Here is a 22,706-nt window from a genome sequence, read left to right on the forward strand (position 1 = left end):
CCCGAGTAAGGATATTGACAGACAGACAGACACAGACTGCAGCAACCCTGCCGAAAGTGCGCGCGCATCGTGTACATGTATTGTCCTCTTTAGACAAACGCGAAGTCGTGACTGTATTTCCAGTCGAAATATGCCAATCGCTCGTCAGAGTCCATTGTGTTTGCGCCGCTGACTGGCTGCTTGGGTACACGTGAGGTGACGTCGCGTGACGTCATTGCCCCAGACGGCTCCGTTGATCAATATTCCGTTTGCCGGCTGGCCCCGGAAGGCCTGGGGATCCGCCCGGTAGAGCTGGACCAAGTGGCTGGGGAGAGGGAAGTCGGGGCTTCCCCGCTTAAGCTCCTGCCGGTCCCGCCACCCGACCTCGGAATAAGCGGGAGAAAATGGATGGATGGATATACAATATATTTTTAACCTCATCTACAATTGGTCCACCTGTCCGATTAATGAAATCCAACATGGTCCCTCTCCAGCCCGCTTTAGACTCAACATACATACGGCGCCATGTTGTTTCAAGATGGAAAATATTTTATTTTCTGTAAATGTTTCTAAAACAGGCTCAACAGCATCCCCCAAACAAAATTCATTTCATCATGTGTGGGGTAGTGTGGCCACAAACAAAATCAAAATGACACAGGAGCAAAGAAGACTTCAAAATGGCCTCTCGTCCAAAGTGTGAAGTTGTTTTTTTTCTGTGTGTGGACGCTATTTACACGCTGCGAGCGACTCGCCACCCAAAACGAGTGAGTGTGATTAGAAAATAAGCTCATTTCATAATAAATACAAAAACAAAAAGTTATTTTACACAAATCATCTGCTCATCTTTGTACACATTTACACACAGAGGGCCAGCCTCTTGCCCGCTCGCCCGCCCGTCCGCTCGCCCAGCAATCGAACTCGCAGCTCAGCACTCCCCCGTCAGGCAATCACAATTTCCGTTCAATTCATCCACTTGCGACAGTTGAAGGCGCCGCAGTGGCACGGAATCTTGTGCTGGTCGTCCTCCAAATCAAACTTGTAGTCGTAGGACAGCTGACACGGACAGACGGCATTCAGTAACCGTGGCGACGCAAGAGCAGCAAACGATGACGGGTAACGTGCGGCGCGTCGTACCTCCTCTCCCTTCTGGATGCGTCTGCAGGAGCTGATGATGATCTTGTTCTCCTTGTCCACGCTCACCACCTCCGTGATGCAGTTGGGCGCACACGAGTGGTTGATGTACCTGTCAATCACAGGCGGGATCAGTAAGACGCCACAAGCGACCGTTAGCGTCGCCTGGCCACGTGCGCACCTAGCAGGTCCTCCAGTGATGGTGGCGTCGATCACGTAGTCGTTGTCGATTCGGAACATGTAAACGCCTCGGTTCTACGCAGACAGGAAAAGGGTTAGAGCTCACGTGTCAAATCTAAGGCCCGGGGTCCAGATCCGGCAGCCCCCTTTCATTGTATGTGGCCTGCTAAACCGAATCAAGTGTGTCAACGACTAAATTAGTTTGTTCTGTTCATTTTGGCAGAAAATCTGGATCAAGATTGAAACTTTTAACATATATGACAAGCATTTTCTCCAGCAAATCCCTTCTTAACAGAAATGGAACAATAGCTGTATACTTAAATATTGGGTTGCCATTATTTCCCATAACTTCTGATTTCAAATTCAAATTGTTATTAAAAATAGATAGCAAACCAATTGTGTCCACGAAAAGATCCGATGAGGTGATAGCACATTTGGGCGGCCTTCAGAGTCCGAACGGCCGCGTCAGGGAAATGCGGCCCGTGACAAAAATCAGTCTGACGTCCACGAAGCCGTGATCAGCCGCTAGCATTCAAGCCAAACCAAGCGAAACTAGGCTAAGCTCGACAGTCAAAGTCGTGTCCATCAATTGACTGCTGCGGTATAAGGTCACGCACACTTGACCGAAAAGTTCACACCGTCTCCATTGGGAGGTCTTGTTCTGTCTCAGACTCTTTTTTTTCTTCACACTATTCGATTGATCTTTTGTATTCTTGTGAAGGGAAACGTTTTTGACTTTGGAAATGGAAACGAAAAAAAAGAACATGGCGGGAATGAGGTCACCTGACTCTCATAGAGTCTCTCCTTGCGGTTGGCCACTTCGCTTCTGATGATGGCGCCGATGTACTCGATGACCATAGTGCACTTCTCGATGTCCCTGGCGGCGTACAGCCCCAGGCCCTGCGCACACGCACGCAAATGACTTTCTGCCTCGGTCGGACCTTCGTGGCGGCGAGCCTCACCTGGATGCGCGATCGCGCCAGGTAGACGTTGGTCTTCCAGTCGGCCTTCATGCGGCGGTACTGTGCCAGCTTGGAGTGGCGCCCCTGATGAGCGCCAGCCACCGTCTCGCCCGGCGACAGCGAGATGACGCCCGGGACCGGACCCACGATGGAGCCCACCGAGCCCTGGCACCTGGGAGCCGTGCCGGTGGGCAGGTACGGCCTGACGGGAAAAGGTCACGGATTCACGGGCCACAAAGGGACACGCGCTGCGGTCACGTGACGCTCACTACCTCTTTGCCGCGCTCGCTTTGGGCTCAGAGCGGGCCGAGCCGGACGGGTTGAAGGCCAGCGGCCACTCCATGAGCGGGTTGCGGCCGTAACGGAAGGTGTACCGCTCGCACGCCTCCACTCCCGGCAACTACACACACACACATGCCGAGTCAAGATTAATTGTCACGCGCGTATGTAGCGCACGTGGGACATCGCCGGTCTGGAGCGTGCAGTGGCGCAGCTGTTGTGGCTTTCAGACGATTCGATGGCGTCGGTCACAGCTGTTTTCAACATCAGTGGCCCTCAATAAGTCTCTAGTGGTTTAGAGACCTTGTTTAACTTCAAATTGTCCAAATCCTCAGAATTTCAGCCTCTCCACAGTTAATAATAATTATATTCATTATGATAACAACGCAGACTGATTATCTTTGCGTTTCATCAAAACAAGACATTTGCAAACATCTTTGGAAAACAATCAACATTTTTGCCCATCTTCTGACGGATGTTACGGACCAAACCAATTACTGAATCGTCAATTTATTTTTTGCATTTTCTGCACTGTCGATTTGAAAGAATTTGCAGTTTCTGAAAAAAGGGATGGACGTTTATTTATTTATTTTTTTAATGCGATTCATTGAAAAAATTGACGAATAGATTATGAAAATAATGGCTAGTTGCAGCCCTACAGGACACTTGGCGCTATCGCCTCACATGTGCAGCCTTGAGATTGGACGAAAGAAAGACGCGCGGGACAGGTCGCCATCTAGACAAAGGCCGTAAAAGTTTCCACGCACGGACTCAACGATCCTGCTGACGGCCGAGGCGCTGAGTCCGAAGAGGTCTTCTCCTTTCAGGAAGTCCGGGAAGAGTTTGAGAGTTCCGCTGGAGCTTCGGAGCTGGGCCACGGGTTCCAGGATTTGCTCCCACACGCCTGCGGGGGACGCCGGTCAGCGAGTTGGACACAGCCGTCCGATTGCGGGCGGCGAACGGCGGGCTTTACCTTTGGGCGTGGGCGCCGTCAGCATGAGGTCGTCGTAGCCCTTCTCCACCACCTTGACCTTGAAGAGCGGCCGGGCATCGTGGTCCTCGATGAAGCACATGTACTTGCAGCGCCTAAAGGTCAATGGTCAAAGCGGGTCACAGCAGGTCAGTGCACTGGGCTACCATTCATTCACTTTTTTTATTATTTTTTTCTCCACAGCCTATGTAGTTCAAAGTGCTTCCTCACTGACATGCACTGCTTACACTAACAACAAAAGCAACATGGTCGCTGGATTGCTCTATTTCGCAACTCTTCACATTGTTGAGAAGAAAGGAGCCCGACGGAAGGCAAAGACATGTTTCCGTCATTTATCCACACGTCTGAAACTTTGGATCCAAGCTGCAAATATTTGGCCGAGACCAGAAACCAGCGTGAGAGCGCGCCAGTTTATTTTCTGATGTTAAATCCTTGGAACATTTAAAATGTGAATTTATTAAAGGTCAGATGACAAAGATGTTATGTGGTCGGTTAAAATTCATATTTGCATTGTTTATACGTTATGTAATACATGCACGTAACTTCCAGAAAGTTTTAAACCATAGTTTTTTTTTTTGTTTTTTTTTTTCATATTTTTAGCTCAACCATAGTTGAGCTAAAAATTAGTTTTTTTATGACGCATATTGAGCCCTCCCCGAACATACCCGAAGCTCAAGACACCGCGGTGGGTGTGGTTACTCGAGCCGAGCCAAGGGCTACCAGAAGTGACGTTGCAATTGACAAGCACAGCGCGCTACACTCTATACGCAATGGTGAGTAACGTGTTGGAATATGAGGAGGATTTGGACGTACGGGAGCACCCAACTTAACGCGGCATCGTCAAACCGTACACGTCGGAGCCGATCGGGAGGTCGGAACCTGACGGTGACGAGCAGCCAAGTAGCAGCTGTACAACAGAAAAAGAGAGTGGCCGCTGGCTCCATGTGACGGTATGCCAAAAGCACGTCTTTTTATACAGTCATGGCTTGAAATAATGCCCCCCCAGGGGTGCCAGTATTTTTTGATGGCGGCTTCCCAATGTAAAAGCAGATGTTTGCAAATGTCTCATTTGGATGCAACACAAACAATCAGGCTGTTTTCATTTCGGGCTTGAGAAATCAGAGATTTACTGCTGATAGGCTGAAATTCCCAGGATTTGGAAAATTGAAATGAAACAAGGTCTCTAAACGATTAATTACGAAATATAGTTGTCGATTAATCTGATAAATGATTAGCTGTCAATTAATCCATTCTTTGATGCACCTGGAATTGTGTCGCGTCGGCAGCGTTACCTGTTGCTGTGGCGCATGCTCCAGTAGATGCGGTCGGCGTGGTAACCGACGGGGAAGATGGCGGCGGCGTCGTGAAAGGCGTTCATCTGCCGCGGGAGGAGCCGGCCCACGGCGCAGAAGAGGAGGCTGCCCACGCGGAACGTGTGGCGCGCCTCACCGCGCTGCACCATGGCTGCCACCTGCCGCGCCTCGTCGCGCTGCACGTACACACGGCGGAACACGGCGAAGCGCCGCAGCTCCGAGTTGTAGGGGTCGCGCGCCCACGAGCGCGTGTCGAGGGTCGGGCCCGGCACGGACGAGAGGGAGCCGCCGGACGAGCGCTCCCCGCCGGCGGAGCCCGTCCGGGGCCGGTGCAGCTGGCACAGCATCGTCTTGTCCTGCAACACAGCGCGCAGAGCACAGATCAGTAATGACGCGAAAACAAGTGCGCCGATACCCTATCTGGCCAACCTTTATTGAGACAAGGCATCCATTTTACATTCCAAAAAAATCTCACGGCACACCACCGAACAAAAACGTCACTCAAAGAAGGACTCTTCAAATATTGTGTGAAATGCGGGGCAGTTTCATTGAACAATTTGCTATGATTCTGCTATATGAATGGCAATACGAGGTTCTTCGTAGCTTCTGCCCTCCGGCCGAAGAGCACTTCATTGTTCTGCCTATCGCTGCCGGAGATCAATAACCAAAGAGACATGATTTGGAGAAAATAAATCACGAGATCTAACTAATGTACCGCAAAACAGGGCTTACCAAAACATGATGAAAAGTATATACATAAGTGTTTGTACAGCATGAGGAAAAATGATACCATGTTGGCCTAATGACAAATGTGTTCAATTTCGACAATATCGCTTCATACAACAAGCTAGATAAGAGAATGTTCCATAAAAAAATCCAAAATTATAAAGATTAAACAAAAATTTGTTTGTGCTCAATATTAACTATGTATGCATGTATGTATGTGTAACTCCTAACCTTGACAAGTAATAGATTGCACTGTGCTTAAATATTGGAAAATACAAAACTGTACTTAATGATGAATTTCTTAGCGAAATAAAGTAAAAAAAAAAAAAAAAGAATAATATTTAATCAAATAATTTTGTGTTACATTTTATGCCTGGGATTTGGTTGGGTCAGTCGGCGTATATTTATGTAATACTACTACGGATTTTTTTTTGTATTATTCTCTTCTACGGCGTCTCTTATGATGGTTATTAATGTACATTTTGTGATATTGCAGATTTGATCTGTTTTGTTTTCCGGGAAAAGTTTCAGAAGTCAAGATTCTAGAACGGCCGAATCCCTCCTCCCAGCCTGACGGTCTGCGTTCGTAGACGACCTCACAATGTAATCTTAAACCTTGATTCACTTTTGCAGAGGATCAGGATAATCCTGATCTTTAGCATCAAAACTATCCAAACTTCCATCCATCCATTTTCTGAGCCGATTATCCTACGAGGGTCGCGGGAGTGCTGGAGCCTATCTCAGCTATCAACGGGTAGGAGGCGGGGTAAACCTTCAACTGGTTGCCAGCCAATCGCATGGCACATTTAAACAAACAACCATCAGCACTCACAGTCATACCTACGGACAATTTACTTTACTTTAAAGTCTTTACTTAGCGTGCATGTTTTTGGGATGTGGGAGGAAACCGGAGTACCAGGGAGAAAACCCAGGCAGGCACAGGGAGAACATGGAAACTCCACACAGGCGGGGCCGGGAATCGAACCCCGGTCCTCAGAACTGTGAGGCAGACGCTCCAACTCTTTCAACGTGGCACCACTATCCAAACTTCCACCTTGGAATTTTGAAATACCCAAGAAATGCATTCAATCAGGATTCCGGGTAGGACTAGATTACCAAATCCATATCCCAATTTGACGAGGATCAGGATCACATATCCTGGTTTGAAAGACCCCATGTTGAGAAGTAATCCTATCCAGACAAATTTGATCCAGATTCAATGTTTGGAAATACAGGGCTTGACAAGATGGTGCCTACCCGTGTGGACGCCTCGGTTACGTGCTCTCCAGTATTGTCATGCTTTTCGTTCGTCTTTGGAGACATGACGCGACTCACTCACACAACGGAAGACTTGCTAAACATCAGGGAGTCGACGCCGGACTTTCTTCACCAACTTTCGCAAATCCGCTCAGCCCCCCAGCCACCCCCGGCTTCCATCTTCACTGGGCAGACCGCTTCATGGTGTTATCAAAAGGCGGCTATGCTTCTACATTAGTGAAAAATTGTGTACGGACAATCACGGAGCTCAGCACACACTGCAGCCCACATTGAGAGTCGCTGTTTTTAAACTATAAGCCATTCTACTCGCTGCGTGAGTTTGCATCTTTCATTCTCGCCGGTGTTTACATTCCGCCTCAAGCTAACACGAACGCTGCACTACTAGCTCACCCCTCATTATTCTCGGGGACTTTAACAAAGCTACACTCAACCACAAACTCCCTAAATACAAGCAGCACATCGACGGTCCCACCAGGGAAAATAAAATTTTAGACCACTGCTACACTATGCTAAATAACGCATACCGTGCTATACCTCGTGCAGCCCTGGGCTCGTCTGAACAATTCACTTAATTCACTTAATACCGACATACAGGCAAGAACTTAAATGCCGAAAGCCTACAGCGAAAACAGTGAAAAAGTGGACCAATGAAGCAGACAGAACTTCAAAACGGTTTAGACTGCACAGACTGGAGTGTCTTTGAAAATTCAGCAAGCAGCCTGGATGAAAATACGGACACTGTCACATCCTAGATCAGTTTCTGTGAAGACGCGTGTGTACCAACAAAGTCATTTCGCACGTTCAGCAGCAACAAGCCGCGGTTCACTGCCAAACTGAAGCAACTTCGCCAAGCTAAGGAAGGCGCCTATCAGAGCGCGGACAGGGCCGTGTATAATCGCGCTAGAAACCAGCTGACTAAAGAAGTTAACATTGCAATGAGGAACTATGCAGTAAAGCCAGAAAAACAGTTGAGCGCTAACGACTCTAAACTCTAAATTTTGCAAAGCAGCGATATGCTGGGCTTTAGTGCTATTGGCATGGGGTCTTTGTCCCTATCCCCCGTCCATGAATGGAAGCTTTTCGTGTTCTTACCTTGAAGAAGGTGCAGTGTGCCCTGAGCGCGCACGTGAAGTGGTACGTGTTGGTGCACCGCAGCCGATTGCAGCCGCTGGTGGCGCCCGTCTGCTGGCAGTGGGCGCAGCGCAGAGTCAGACTGCGGCGCAGCGCCAGCTCCACGTTGATCAGTGCGCCCGCCTGAGTCTCGTACACCTCGCTGGACCACAGAGCGCAGTTCAGGTGCACCTGAGGGGAGCGAGCACGCCAGTGTGACGACACGAGCGTGACGTGCGCGAGTGCCGGCGCGATGCTGGCGCCGCACACTCACCCACAAATCCAAGTCGAGGTTGAGCAGTCTGGCGGGTCCGTCGGTTTCTCCGTCCCCCTGCTGGTGACAAAAGCAACACCTCCGCCGGTCGGTAGGAAACGGGTCGGGCCGTAGACACGCCCCCAGCTTCTTCAACAACACGTCCACTTCCTCCTCGGTCGGCATGGCGACGGCCTTGTCGGAAATGGGGCCCCTGGTCCGGACGAGAGAGCTTGAGACCGACGGGCATAGCGTGTGCCTAGCGCCAGGCTAAACGGTCGCCCCTAAAACTGGGGTACCAGAGTCGCAGCTGGACCGTATCTGAGAGCTTTGGGCCAATGAGAAGCTCATAAATGTTCGTTTGTTTAAAGTTGCAGAGCACAACCTTTTTTTCTTAGAAATCCTTTCCAGTCAAGCCGCTACGAGAGGACATGACACAATGCTGATTAAGCCTGTCATCTGCTCTAACACCTTGCTGTATTTTTCAGTATTTGACCTTTTATATTTTTTGTCGACCGGCGACATTCCTACGCTGGCCCACTTGGTGGCGTGACGTAGGGGAAATTGGCGGATTTTACCAAGCAGTTGGTGGAACGCGGCCCATAGTCTCCTGTTTGTAAAAAGATATCTGAACATGTTATTTTGCCTTTTTGTAGCAATAATCATACAACAATGAAACAATAATTGCCACCAACAACATCACGTCTTTCCGAAAGTCTCGCTTTGTTTTTTTGTAATTTGAATATGTTCAATGAAGTTAAGAGAGAGAAACCATCTTTCCGAGGACATCTTAGCTGCCCAACAAGGTGCCTGACATAAAATACCCGCACCGAACAATGCATGCACAAATTGCAGCAATAATAGAGAATGACTCACACTGTCTGCATTGTACTTCAATTAGCTCTTTTGATTGCACTGTCTCATAATATAATCCCACGCTTGTTTTTCTGTAGTGTGTGTGCGATTGTATTTTATCATCTGTGTCTTGTGTGTTTGGTATAACCACTTTGCTTTTGTGCTGCCGTCTTGGCCAGGTCCACGCTTGGAAAGAGGTTTTCAATTTTTTATTTTTTATTGACCTGGTTAAATAAAGGACATTACTGGCTGGGATATTTCCGTCTTATCTTCATCACAAACGCAGAGAGGCGTCGATGGTAAACGAAAACAATTAACTGCCGTCTGCAGCAAACAAAATACACAGCTTCCTGAGGACCTCTCAGCTGCCCAATAAGGTGCCTGACGTAAAATACGTGGAAGTTCAGCACCATCCGAACAATGCATGCAAAAAAATAAACGCAGCAATAATAGGGAATTTACAACAATTACGTGTTCGGAAGTATCCATTTCCCCCAGCGGCTGTCCTTCAAAACGTGATGTAAATGTTGTAGAATCACATCAAATGCATAGCCTACTGCATGTCATACCGAAGCGACAGCCCTGTTGTAATTCCAGCCGAGAGGGCGATTGAAGTTACATACAAAAGTTTTGAGTTCCCTTCTACTACACAGCTCATGAATATAATTTTATGTAAACATTCCAAAAATAAATCCTTTCCACTGCATTGAGGGGTACAAGTGGTTGTTATGTGCAGTCGGCGTTAGGATTATGAAAATGATTTTGGGTCACGTGACACCGCTGCTCGCTCACCTGCTCAGAGCGACGTTGACGTTCCAGCGCCGCCACCGTGAACTCTTCGTCCGCTTGCCGGGCAGTGAGTCGTCACCATCGGAGAAGGCGTAGGGGTGGGGCTTCAGTTTCACCTTCACCTGTCAATCAATCAATCAATCACGCACTGACAGCAAGCTGAGATTTGAGGCGACCTCTGAGGCTGTCTGCAGGAAAGGACAGCAACGTCTCTATTTTCTAAGGAAGGGAAATCATTTGAATGGAGACACTAACCTGATGTTTGATGTTCCTATTTTATCAATGTTTTATCCAGTCTGTTTTTGCTTTTATTTGTTGTTACAGCAGCACTGCGGTGGTGCAGATGGCTCACATTGTCAAGGAGGCCAGCAAAGTCGCCGGTACCCACAGACTCCTCTGATGACTAATCTTGAAAAGCAGGCCCTCACAATGGCTGAAGCCAAACTGGACTGCGAAGGGCATCCTCATCACCATTGTTTTGAGGTCCTTCGGGGATCTAGCGCTCGTTTATGTAAGACAAATAGGACCAGAAATTCCTTGCCTCTCCCCAGAGCAGTAATACCGCTACATTTGCATAAACAGCTCAAAAATAACTTGCATTAGCATGTGAGTCTTCAGTCTGGTGTACATGCCGCCTTGTATTGTGATTACAATCGGGCTAGAAATCCCAATCGAATAAAAATGCTCCATACAAACACCTTAATTGGAATAAATAGGCTGAATCGGAATGAACTTTCATTTGGTTTCACAGGGGAAGAATATACCTTTTGCCAAACTGATCCAAAGTCATGTATAGAGTTCAATTGGAATGTAAACAGGCTGCGCTGTGTGCGCATTTTCGGTCTTGATGTAAAAGCACAGTGACGTCGTTTACGCACTTCCAAAATTCAGCGGCTTCCAACCAGAGCTGGTTTGCGATGGACAGCTTGTTTTTAAGTATTTGTCACTTTTATCAAGCTGTTGGATTCAGAAGTGTCACAAACAATCGCAACTACTGTCCCAAATAGACGACTGACCTCCATCTTGATAAATCACGATCGATCTGACCAGAGATCTTCAATCAGAATGACAAAAAAAGGATGTAAACCTGCTTATTTTCGGTACAAAATGACTGAAAAAATGGAAAAAAAAATAAAAACTGCCAATGGAACTAGTATGAATTGACTTGATACGATTCTTAAAATAAGACATTGTATCTTAGAACAAATATTGTTGTCTTACTGAAGAATTAGAAAAAAAAGTAATAACTGCCATAAAATAAGCACAGCAATAACTAACTAACTAACTAACTAGAAATAAGATAAAATTGCAGTGGATACGTTATTAGGGTTCCCACATAGTTTCCAGGCAGGACTTGCACTATGATTGGCTGTTGTAGCCCTGGAGACCCCCACCCGAGAAAAGAAGTACGTGAAGTGTGGCGGCGTTAATGTTTCCCACTAACGCTAACCCATCCTAAACCGCCTTAAGCCCTAACCCTTGCCCGAAACCGAACCATTTCAAAATTCTTTGTTTTTATTTTGTACAAATGTGACATGTTTGGGATGGTCATCTCGTTACACCTTCCCACTCCACAGGAGCCAATCCAGTTGCAGTGGGGCGTGTCCTGCCTGGAAATGATGCGGGAATCCTAATAACGCGCAGTGGACGTCACCCACCTTGAGGCTGTCCACGCGGGGTTTGGTCTCCATGGTGACAGTGGATGCGGAGGGGAAGTGGAGGGGCGGGGAGGAGCCGGCGGTCTGGGTGGGGGCCGGCGGGAGCGAGTGGACGGTGATGGACGACATGTTGTTGGTGTAGCGGTGCTGAGGGAGAGGGGGGGGGGGGTTGTCCGGAGGCTGAGGGCACAACAAAGACGTGACGTCGTCAGTCATCGCCCAATTACAGGCCTGCGTTCAGATGCGACGTCACACCTTGTCTGCAGAGGTGCTGCTCTTCAGGCCTGACGAGTAGAGAGCAGAGCAGTTCGGGCTGCAGAACAGCAGACTGGACGAACCCTCCTGGAACACACAAACACGGTGTCCACACACAGGTGTTCACGTGGTCCCTTAGAGCATGCGTGGCCGAAGTCCGGCCCGCTGCGCATTTCTCATCGGCCGCATATTCAAAAAGTAAAATCAAACACGGCCTGCATTAAAAGGTTACACGGTTAAAGATTGTGCAGTATTTTTGGTAGATTTAAAAATGTACCTCAAGTTGAATGTTACAAGACACTTTCAGACATTTTCCTTTTTCAATGGTTAATTAAGTGTTACAATTATTCATGAAAAAAATTGTAAATGATACAAGATACCACACCAATACTAATAACTTCTTTCCTTTGTCACTGAAAACACTGAGCCAAGATTGCCTTTTTTTTTGCTGTAAACTTAGCTGCTTAGCAGAGCAATTCTCAGTGTGGTATGCAGGCTCCCTCGAGTGGTAAATGAAAGAATCACTGAATTAAATGTGCAAACTGCATAAAATTAGTGGCTGTTTTTAAATCCAGTACAGTATATTTATGAAGTACAGTTGAGTTCATTTAAGTTTTAAATACAGTATTGTTGGAATTTATCATTTAGAAATGTTCAAACACTACTACGTTATTGTATTTTAATATTGGTCATTAAGGTGGTACTTAGTAAACTGTTTTTAGCATGTTTTGATGTTCGTTTCTTCCCTTTGTTTCTCGTGGCCCTTAGTGGGCAACATTTGGCCATCCTAGCGTTGCAACTTTCTCCCGGCGTCCCACCTGTTTGGCCTCTTTGATTTTGCGAACTCCGTTTCCCAGGAGCACTTTGCAGAAGCTGCACGACGGCGGCCTGGAGATGGCGGGACCGGCGCTCCGTTGGATGGGGTCCATCCTCACACCTGGACCAAAGACCACTTGATGGGTCAAATAATGCGCGCGCACGTGCACAGACACACACACACACACGACATGCTACATTCAACAGGTGCAAAAGTATGTTTACATACCAGCTGGTGGCGCTGTTCTCGGCTGCCTGCTGCTTGCTGAAGTCTACACACACACACACACACACACACACATTCATATTTTATTATTCTTTCCACACAATAACAGCTGATGAGTGCATTTACGTGCATGAAGCTGAATAAAAGGACCTGAGGTAGTGGCACAGAGACTCCAGCCATCAGGTCGAGCGGGGCACACTGGGCATGGCTCAGCTGGTAGTTGATGGAGGCGGGCACCCGCAGCAGCTTGGCCACTGCCGCCATGACGCCAGGAACATTCTGCAAGGACGGCGACGTCGTCAGAGTAAGACGGCGAGGACGAACCGGTGGGTTGGGAAAGGTGCGTCCGTTTACCTGAGAGGCCGTTGGGTTCAAGGTGATCGCTATGGTAACCAGATCTGCTTTGGAGCAGGAGGGAGGAGCCTGATGGTTCGGCTCCATCTTGACTTCCCGCTTCAGCGCAGTGCCTGAAGACCGCCAATGAGAGAAAGACGTCAGGCGCAGACAGCTAACGACAGCAAGACGCCACCGACGCTCCACGGGACCGACCTTTGCCCCAGGAGCAGGGCACGATAGGAATGGGCGGTGACGGGCAGGGGGACGGCGCCTCGGTCTTGACGAAGGACAGGTCGGGATATCTGCTGACCTCCGTGTCGGCCACGCTCTCGGGGGACGAGGACGGCACAAAGCCGTCCGGACTGTCGCACGGGGACGACGAGTCCTGGACGCTGAAGTGGAAAAGACGTAACGTGAGCGGCGCCCGATTCCTTTACTTCGCTCGGACGGCGGCGGGAGACGTCACCGGAGTTCTTCCTGGTTGTTGTGCGGTGGCGTGGGCAGGGAGGCGGGCACGTCCACGGTCTTGGCGGTCTGATGAAGATCTTCGCCCTTGGATGTCACACCTCGGACTGGCGCAAGGGACACAGTGAGCTCAGGCCCGAAGGTCACCTTGCGCTAAAGGCTACGCCGTACTCACCGTCCTTCCTGCTCACTTCCTCCGTCGTGGCAAAGCCGTTGACAAGCTTCTGCTTGGCCACCGGAGGGGGGGTGGGCGGCAGCGAGGCCGGAGGTGTGGGGGGGTTGCCGAGGAGGTTCTGCAAGGGGCCATGTTAAATGTTACAGTTATAACAATAAAAGTGGGCTGCAAGATGAGGACAAAAAAACTAATCTCAAGATTTATTTTGCCCCAAAAAATCTGATTGACGATTTTAATAATTTTTTTCCCTTCACTTCTAGAAAAAATTAATGACAATAACATTACTTGCTTTCGTGATTTCCCTTCTGCGATTAGCTTTATTTTTTCCTGGTACCAAACAAGCTTTGAAACTTTTTTTTTTTTTTGCATAGTGTTTTCAACCATTAACTGTATGTATTTAAACATGATCATTAAAATATTTTTTATTTAAACTGCATCGCTTGGCTTGTCCATATGTAAGCGCAAGACTAACAGCTCTCTCTTTTCTCATACAAGCGTTGGTTGTACAAGCGAATTAAGATGACCTTAAGCAAAATATCTGCTGCTTGGAAACACATACCCCAGGTCAAAGGTCTCCACTTTTCCCGTTTCTTACTGGGAATTCTTCATCTTTTCCTTTGGGCTTGTCCCTTTAGTGGTCGCCACAGCGCGTCATCCTTTTCCATGTATTTCCTTTCCTTCTCCTGCATCCTCCTCTCGAACACCAACTGCCCTCATGTCTTCTCTCACGACGTCCATCAACCTTCTCTTTGGTCTTCCTCTCGCTCTCTTGCCTGGCAGCTCCATCCTCATCATCCTTCTACCAATATACTCACTATTTCTCCTCTGGACGTGTCCAACCCATCGAAGTCTGCTCTCTCTAACTTTGTCTCCAAAACATCGAACCTCGGCCGTCCCTCTGATGAGCTCATTTCTAATTTGATCCAACCTGGTCACTCCGAGAGCGAACCCCAACATCTTCATTTCCACCACCTCCAGCTCTGCTTCCTGTTGTCTCTTCAGTGCCACTGTCTCTAATCCGTCCATCATGGCCGGCCTCACCACTGTTTTATAAACTTTGCCCTTCATCCTAGCAGAGACTCTTCGGTCACATAACACACCTGATACCTTCCTCCACCCGTTTCTTCACTTCCTGACCACACTCACCATTGCGCTGGACGGTTGACCCCAAGTATTTCAAGTCCTCCACCCTTGCTATCTCTTCTCCCTGCAACCTCACTCTTCCCCCTCCACCCCTCTCATTCATGCACATATATTCTGTCTTACTTCGGCTAATCTTCATTCCTCTGCTTTCCAGTGCATGCCTCCATCTTTCTATCTGTTCCTCCACCTGCTCCCTGCTTTCACTGCAGATCACAATGTCATCTGCAAACATCATGGTCCACGGGGATTCCAGTCTAAGCTCAACTGTCAGCCTATCCATCACCACTGCAAACAGGAACGGGCTCAGGGCTGATCCCCGATGCAGTCCCACCTCCACCTTCAATTCGTCTGTCACACCAACAGCACACTTCACCATTGTTGTGCTGCCCTCGTACATTTTTATTTATTATTCTAACATACTTCTCTGCCACTCCAGACTTCCGCATGCAGTACCACAGTTCCTCTCTGGGTACTCTGTCATAGGCTTTCTCTAGATCCACAAAGACACAATGTAGCTCCTTCTGACCTTCTCATCAACATCCTCAAGGCAAATAATGCATCTGTGGTACTCTTTCTAGGCATGAAACCAGACTGTTGCTCGCAAATACTCACTTCTGTCCTGAGTCTTGCCTCCACTACTCTTTCCCATAACTTGATTGTGTGGCTCATCCACTTTATTCCTCTATAGTTGCCACAGCTCTGCACATCACCCTTGTTCTTAAAAATGGGCACCAGCACACTTTTCCTCCATTCCTCAGGCATCTTCTCACCCGCTAGAATTCTGTTGAACAAGCTGGTCAAAAAGTCCACAGCCACCTTCTCCTACATGCTTCCATACCTCCACAGGGATGTCATCAGGACCAACTGCCTTTCCATTTTGCATCCTCTTTAATGCCTTTCTAACTTCCCCCTACGCTCTCATTTTCTTCATTCATCAACTCCTCAAAGTATTCTTTCCATCTAGGTAGCACACTGCTGGCACCAGTCAACATATTTCCATCTTTATCTTTAATCACCGTAATCCGCGGCACATCCTTCCCATCTCTATTCCTCTGTCTGGCCAACCTGTATAGATCCTTTTCTCCTTCTTTAGTGTCCAACCTGGCATACATGTCATCATATGCCTCTTGTTTGGCCTTTGCCACCTCTACCTTTGCCCTATGTCGCATCTCAATGTATTCCTTTCGCCTCTCCTCGGTCCTCTTGGTGTCCCACTTCTTCTTAGCTAACCTTTTACCTTGTATGATTTCCTGTACTGTGAGGTTCCACCACCAAGTCTCCTCTCCTTTCCTGCCAGAAGATAAACCAAGTACTCTCCTGCCTGTCTCTCTAATCACCTTGGCTGCAGTGGTCCAGTCTTCTGGAAGCTCCTCCTGTCTCACCTCTGCCGAAAAGCTGCACAACACTCGTCCTGTATCAGCTTCCACCACATGGTTCTCTGCTCTGCCTTTGTCTTCCTAATCTTCCTCCCCACCACCAGAGTCATCTTACACACTACCATCCTATACTGTCTAGCCACACTCTCCCCTACCACTACCTTACAGTCGGTAACCTCCTTCAGATGACATCGTCTGCGCAAGATGTAATCCACCTGCGTGCTTCTACCTGCGCTCTTGTAGGTCACCCTATGTTCCTGCCTCTTCTGGAAACAAGTGTTCACTATAGCCATTTGCATCCTTTTTGCAAAGTCTACCACCATCTGTCCCTCCAAGTTCATTTCCTGGATGCCATCACTTCTTCATCACCCCTATTTCCTTCACCAACATGTCCATTACAATCTGCACCAATCACGACTCTCTCTGTGTCTGGGATGCTCAGAACTACTTCGTCTAGCTCCTTCCAGAATTTCTCTTTCACCTCTAGGTCACATCCTACCTGTGGGGCATAGCTACTAATCACATTACACATAAGTTTCACCCTCATCACTCGATCTGATACTCTTTTTACCTCCAAGACATCCATTTCTCTTCCCATCTCCACCATGGTAAAATAATTTGAACCCTGCCCCTAAACTTCCAGCCTTACTGCCTTTCCACCTGCTCTCCTGGACACACAATATATCAACCTTTCTCCCAATCATCATGTCAACCAACTCCCGAGATTTTCCTGTCATAGTCCCAACATTCAAAGTCCCCACATTCAGTTCTAGGCTCTGTGCTTTCCTCTTCTCTTTCTGCCGAAGAACCCGCTTTCCACCTCTTCTTCTTCTTCTTCGACTTCGACCCACAGTAGCCGAATTTACACCGGCGCCCTGCAGGTTGACGTCGCCGGTAGCGGACGTCGTTAACCCGGGCCACGACCGATCCGGTATGGAATTCTTTGGATGAACGCTCATATTTGTTTGGCAAAGTTTTAAGCCGGATGCCCTTCCTGACGCAACCCTCTGCATTTATCCGGGCTTGGGACCGGCCTACAGTTTGCACTGGCTTGTGCCCCCCATAGGGCTGCATTCCGTTGCGTTTCTTACTGGGAAGTACTTACTATTAATGTTGAACTACAAATAAATTTGAATCACCCATGATTGTAACTTCTGTTGTCTGTTAACAGCCGATTTCAACAGTATGTTTATTTGATTAATTCGGCACCATTAATATTCATTTTTGCTCGTGTTTAGTCATTTATAGACAGATATTAGAGATGGTAGATTGCGGACAAATGTTTTTTTTTTTAATGCAAAGAAGACTACCTTTCCCATGATTCTTCAGGTATGGAAGCAGGAAGTCATTAGCTATCCGTTGTTGCTAACCTGTTAGCCATTAGATGGAATGCAAATATACATGTGTTTTGGACTAACTTTGAATTAAAAGACTCCCAAACTGAAAAGCCACCATACTGTCCCCTCCTTTTTTGTGAATAAGTGTGGAATTCCTACACCCAACCCGAAATGAAAATGCCGTGTGATGTTTTCTCGCACAATTTCCTCCTACTTTGCACGTGAGTTGCGTGTAGTAGTCGGCGACTCCATCCAGGCAGGCGCTGCCGAAGGAGCCGCTCAGCCTGGAGTCTCGGCCCAGAGACGAGCTGCCGTACGGGGGAAACAGGCTCAGGCCCAGACCCAGGACGGGCTCCATGAGGGGCAGCACCGACAGCTGAGGGGCCCAGAAACATTATTAGCCACTGGAACGACAAGGCCGCCGCTAGATAGCGATTGTTATCTCGTGGACTATGTGGGGTCATTTTCATTTCAGTTCATCAATAACTGTAAAGACATATCCCACTGATTTTCCTTTGGAAAAATCTATTCATTTGACCGAGATGAGTATTTGAATGATTGGCAGCTGCTATCCATCAACAGGTCACAATTGTTTTTAAGAAAAAAAAAGCTTCACACTTTTAATCCCAACATGTCTATCGTTAGGTTTCCCAAATCAAGTGTCATGATTTGCAACACAAGTTAATGACATTTTTGGATCTATTGTTTTTTTTCCTCCTACTGCTTAATTTGCCTTAGTGTGCTCTTAAGAGCTCCTTTTTTGGTTGTTGCTTCTTTTACAAATGTCACTCAAGCCGCCTCGACCGTTAATGCCACAGGAGAGTGCTTCATGATGTTGCAATACACCAGAGGGATCTGTGAGCTGAAGTGCCAGGATGAGACAGCCATTTTGCATTCATTTTGCAGACAGCAAAATAAATAGTTATAGTTGATATAGGAATATGTAGGAATTTGTGAAAGTTTCAGAACTAGTCCATGTCTTTACTGTTATTACGATTGTACAAAGACAAGAGTGGAATTGCTTTACTGAGAAGTTTGGCTCATTTCTGCACTTGTATCCGCAGAGTTTGAAGGGCAACGCATGGAAATTGTACAAGCCTCACCAATTTTAGGATGCTGTTTATGTCTTTACCGTTATGCAAAATGTGTTTTTCAAAGGGCCATATATATATAGCTTTTTTTTTTATTTTTTATTTTTTTATAAATGTCTTCATTGTTATTGATCAAATTATGTGAAAATGACCCGTATTTGATTGACTAAAATGTCCACTAAAAATCCCTGCGTAATGATTAGAGTTGGGGATGAGTGAATGATTCCATCGGCAGCGACTTCGTTGGGATCCTTTCATCATTTCCTACTCCCTAACCACTAGAACGGGATTTTTATCTCTATTATGTAGTTGCGTCATCGGCGAACTGGCAAATATTTGCAAGTTGTGTGGTGTCAGTCGACCTGCGTGAAGTGCGTCATGATCTGCTCTGATGGGGAAGAGGAGCAGTCGAGGGCGCGGTCGTCGTCGTCCTCTCGTCGTCTCCTCTTGTATTTGCAGAGAGTTTTGTCTTTGTCGGGCCGTGCGGCTCTCTTACAGCGCTGGGGCTTCCTCTTACCCAACAAGTCCAGGACATCGGGACCGTCTGCTGTCATATTGCCATGGAAACCGGCGCCATCCTCATCCTTAGAACGCGCGCTTTCACCTGACAGCTGGCGGCTAGGCGACGGTGTCTTTGCGGGAGAGTTTTTTTCCTTCAGCAGGTGCCGGAGGAGCTCCTTGCCGAGGTCACCTCCCCGGCCGCCGTAAAGAGGGGAGGCGCATTCCAGCTTTACGGGATTTCCTCCGCAGGCTCCTCGCTCCTCGCGCTCCTCCTGCACAAAAACAAATGAAGCGCTGAGGCAGGGATGTCCCAACTATAGTCCGTGGACTTTTTGTGGCCCGCCAGCCGTTTTACAGCAGGCAACAGCTTACAGTGAACACCCGCTACAGTGCGGTTCATCTTTTTACCAATTTAGAGTTGCGCGCCTTCAGTGTAGTACCACGTTGTACCACAACAAGGAGGGTAGCACTGAGCTCAACATAAGAGATGCAGTGTAATGTAATGCAAGAAGAAGGTCCCCCCTACTAAACTGCAGTAAGTTGCCCTTCCCACAGAGACTAGAACTCCTTTAAAACATACTATATTTAATTTGCTTTTGTTTTGTGTTGCAGCTGCATGTGTTTTAAAGTAGCAGTTGTTTGAAGGTTTAAAATTAGCTTAACATCTATGCTAATTTACATGAACCTAGTTATAGCGTTTCACTGTATATGTGGGCATTAAGCTAGCGGACCTTTCAGATACGCTTTGGTTGAACATTTTGGACTTTAAATATACAATGTTTAATTGTCAATAAAAATAATAAATAATTTTGTTGCTGTTGATGACGGTGTTCGTCTTCTGACAGTGAGAACGGGTGTTAAGGAACGCTTAAAAATGCTTTTAAATGAGTTTAAAGCGTGTTGGAGGCGTAAAACAATTTAAAATATATATATCCATATCACAGATTTTAACCTATTTTGGGGGGTCCCCACAATAAACCGAGATTCAACGAATGCCAAAATTACGTGGTCCGTCTGTGATGGCGGCACGCGACGTGACGTACCTTGACTGCAGTTCGGCTTCCACACAGGTCGTCGCTTTGAGCATCCGTGCCCAGAAGAGAGCTTCTTTCCTGGGCCGCACAAACTACCGACAGTTGCCTCTCCAGCTCAGAGGACGGGGCCAGAGCCGAGAGGGGCAAGTTCAAGTCGGCCAGCTCTGTGCCGCTCCGTGTGGGAGTAGAACAGGAAGTGTCGGAAAACGCCGGAGTCGGCGGGGCTGTGATGTCATCGGAGTGAGTCGAAAGCGGCGTTCGGGCTCCTCCTCCAGCGGCGGCGTTGTCTCTGTCCCGGTTGACGCTCCTCCTCCTCTTCAGGCCGTCATCGGGCAGGATGTCGGCGTAGAGCTGAGGAAGGGGCGATGAGGAGAATGACGCGTGGAGGACGGCGGACGGCGAGGAGGAGGCTGAGTCGGGGCTGAACGGAAGACCTTGACCGCCTTGTTTGGAGGGCATTTGAAGGGCGCCCGGCGTGTGGACCTGACCCAGACTCCCGGCAGCTCTCGGTTTAGTCTGCAGGTTTGGAGACGCCGCCTCCACGGGCAAGACCCTACCCCGCTCCGGGGAAGCCCCTGGAATGAACTCCGAGGCGGGGCCCACCCCGTGCGGGAGCGGCCCGACCGTGAAGCCCTGCTGAGTCTGAGGAAAAAGCACCCCCGCCTGCCCCCCCAGCGTGGGTGGTCCGGGGCCCGGGGGAGACTGTAGAAAGTCCTGGGGAAGCTCAGAACTGAAGAAGGGCATCTGGGAGAGACTTTCCCCGCAGGGGGTGGAGCCGGGAGTCTCGCCTACTGCTGGCCCAGCGGCACCCAACCGGGACCCGCTTTGGGGGCCAAGGAGGCCTTGCTGATCCAGATCCAGCCTCTGCTGGTGCAATACTCGATGGCGCTCCACCTGAGAGAGACAAACATAAATATAGGCTCACCCGAAAAATCAGCAATGGGTGAATGGGCAAATGTATAACCGTGAATATGCGTGGGTGCACTTGATAGCGATTTTTATAGAGCGGACTTAGATACTTCCCTAAAAAGTCCACATGAAGTCCCTTTGTAATGATTAGGGAGCAGGGAATGAGTCAATGATTCCCAACACGTGTGTGCGTGCGTGCGTCTCTCTCACCCCCTGCATGAGTTGCACTCTGTGTCGCTCTTGCTGCTCTCTCAGCCTTTCCCTCCTTTCCCTCTCCTGGAAACCTTCACTGAACGGGTTGTTGTCGTCAAATTTGACCTGCATGAGGAGAAGGAATTTGCGTTCATTTGCTTAAAGATATTTCACGTGAATGTGCCAAAGAGTGTTCCCCCGCTATATTGTGGGTCATCAATCGTGACCATGCTACTGTATATCGCGGCGGGTTTATAAGAGATCGTCTTGATGGGTTTTTACTTTTACAGTACACAGGCAAGTCTCAAATTAGAGTTGTGCCACAACACGCTAGATAATTAAGTATATATATATATATATATATATATATATATATATATATATATATATATATATATATATATATATATAAATTGGCTTTGCATTGCTCTTATTTGAAGAACTGTGCCACCCAGACAATGAAGACAGGCGAGAAAGAAACAGTCTTTTCATAAGTTTAGGTGTATTTTAGTAAGTTTAAATGTTTAAAATGTGTGGGAGGGGTAAAAGTATAAAGAATGATTTTTATGTGGTCTATCTACTGTATATGGAAGATTTTCACCTCTCCCATGTGGATCTGGAACATATCGCCCACGAGAAATGGGGGTTCACTGTAGTTTGATTCCCAGTGTGTTACCTGTGGCGAGGGGGTCGATGAGTCACCCGCTGAGGTGCCACTGGGGCCCCCGGCGGGTCCCCTAAGGTTGGGGGCAAAGCCCGCCGTTGGAGTCGGAAGTCCGGGCACTACGGCTGAAACCTGAGGGGTCGTCGAGTGGGCAGGCGACATCTGAGGTGGTGGGCGAGATGTCAAATTCTGCCCCATCAAGCCAGCAGCCAAGCCTGCTGGCGACCAACCGTGAGGGACGTTCTGGGCGTTATTCTGCAAAGGCAGCACATTTTGGGGGAGCACTGCAGCAGGCACGTTCGTGGGGGCTGTCTGCTGCCGCTGTTTGGTCTTGTAGTCCTCAATGAGCACCGTATGATCTTTCTGCTGCTTCCGGATCTGAAGCACAACGTAGACCATTTCAGAAGGTTTGTAAACAATAGGCGAGCCAGATATTCCCCAAACATACCCCCCGGCTTCCATCTTCACCGGGCAGACCGCGACATGGAATCATCGGGGAAAACAAAAAGGCGGGATATGCTTCTATATCCACGAAAAATGGTGTACGGACGTCACGGAGCTCAGCGCACACTGCAGCCCTCATTTGGAGACGCTGTTTTTGAACTGTAAGCCATTCTACTCGCCTCGTGAGTTCGCATCGTTCATTCTCGCCGGTGTCTACGTTCCGCCTCAACCTAACACC

The 22,706-nt window shown here is 48.2% G+C and overlaps 1 protein-coding gene across 2 annotated transcripts in view; it reads right to left on the reverse strand.

The window, feature by feature from the left end:
• Positions 1-302: 302 nt before the first annotated feature.
• LOC133396356 (histone-lysine N-methyltransferase 2C-like) overlaps positions 303-22,706 on the reverse strand; it is a 75,634-nt gene continuing 53,230 nt past the window's right edge. For both annotated transcript variants that reach the window (XM_061666138.1, XM_061666137.1), the window contains 26 exons: positions 22,037-22,402; positions 21,379-21,486; positions 20,269-21,153; positions 19,087-19,497; positions 17,848-18,009; positions 13,778-13,895; positions 13,604-13,709; positions 13,351-13,529; positions 13,156-13,268; positions 12,952-13,080; positions 12,805-12,847; positions 12,578-12,696; positions 11,760-11,846; positions 11,505-11,684; positions 9,850-9,968; positions 8,224-8,416; positions 7,932-8,141; positions 4,815-5,191; positions 3,505-3,617; positions 3,299-3,435; positions 2,525-2,652; positions 2,253-2,454; positions 2,074-2,190; positions 1,292-1,365; positions 1,114-1,222; positions 303-1,032 (listed from right to left, as the gene is read on the reverse strand). In XM_061666138.1, the coding sequence (XP_061522122.1) occupies positions 940-1,032; positions 1,114-1,222; positions 1,292-1,365; positions 2,074-2,190; positions 2,253-2,454; positions 2,525-2,652; positions 3,299-3,435; positions 3,505-3,617; positions 4,815-5,191; positions 7,932-8,141; positions 8,224-8,416; positions 9,850-9,968; positions 11,505-11,684; positions 11,760-11,846; positions 12,578-12,696; positions 12,805-12,847; positions 12,952-13,080; positions 13,156-13,268; positions 13,351-13,529; positions 13,604-13,709; positions 13,778-13,895; positions 17,848-18,009; positions 19,087-19,497; positions 20,269-21,153; positions 21,379-21,486; positions 22,037-22,402 (4,878 nt within the window). In that variant the 3' untranslated portion in view covers positions 303-939. The remainder of the gene's footprint in view (positions 1,033-1,113; positions 1,223-1,291; positions 1,366-2,073; positions 2,191-2,252; positions 2,455-2,524; positions 2,653-3,298; positions 3,436-3,504; positions 3,618-4,814; positions 5,192-7,931; positions 8,142-8,223; positions 8,417-9,849; positions 9,969-11,504; positions 11,685-11,759; positions 11,847-12,577; positions 12,697-12,804; positions 12,848-12,951; positions 13,081-13,155; positions 13,269-13,350; positions 13,530-13,603; positions 13,710-13,777; positions 13,896-17,847; positions 18,010-19,086; positions 19,498-20,268; positions 21,154-21,378; positions 21,487-22,036; positions 22,403-22,706) is intronic.

The sequence above is a fragment of the Phycodurus eques genome, chromosome 21 (assembly GCF_024500275.1).
Source record: "Phycodurus eques isolate BA_2022a chromosome 21, UOR_Pequ_1.1, whole genome shotgun sequence".
Classification (NCBI taxonomy): Eukaryota; Metazoa; Chordata; class Actinopteri; order Syngnathiformes; family Syngnathidae; genus Phycodurus; species Phycodurus eques.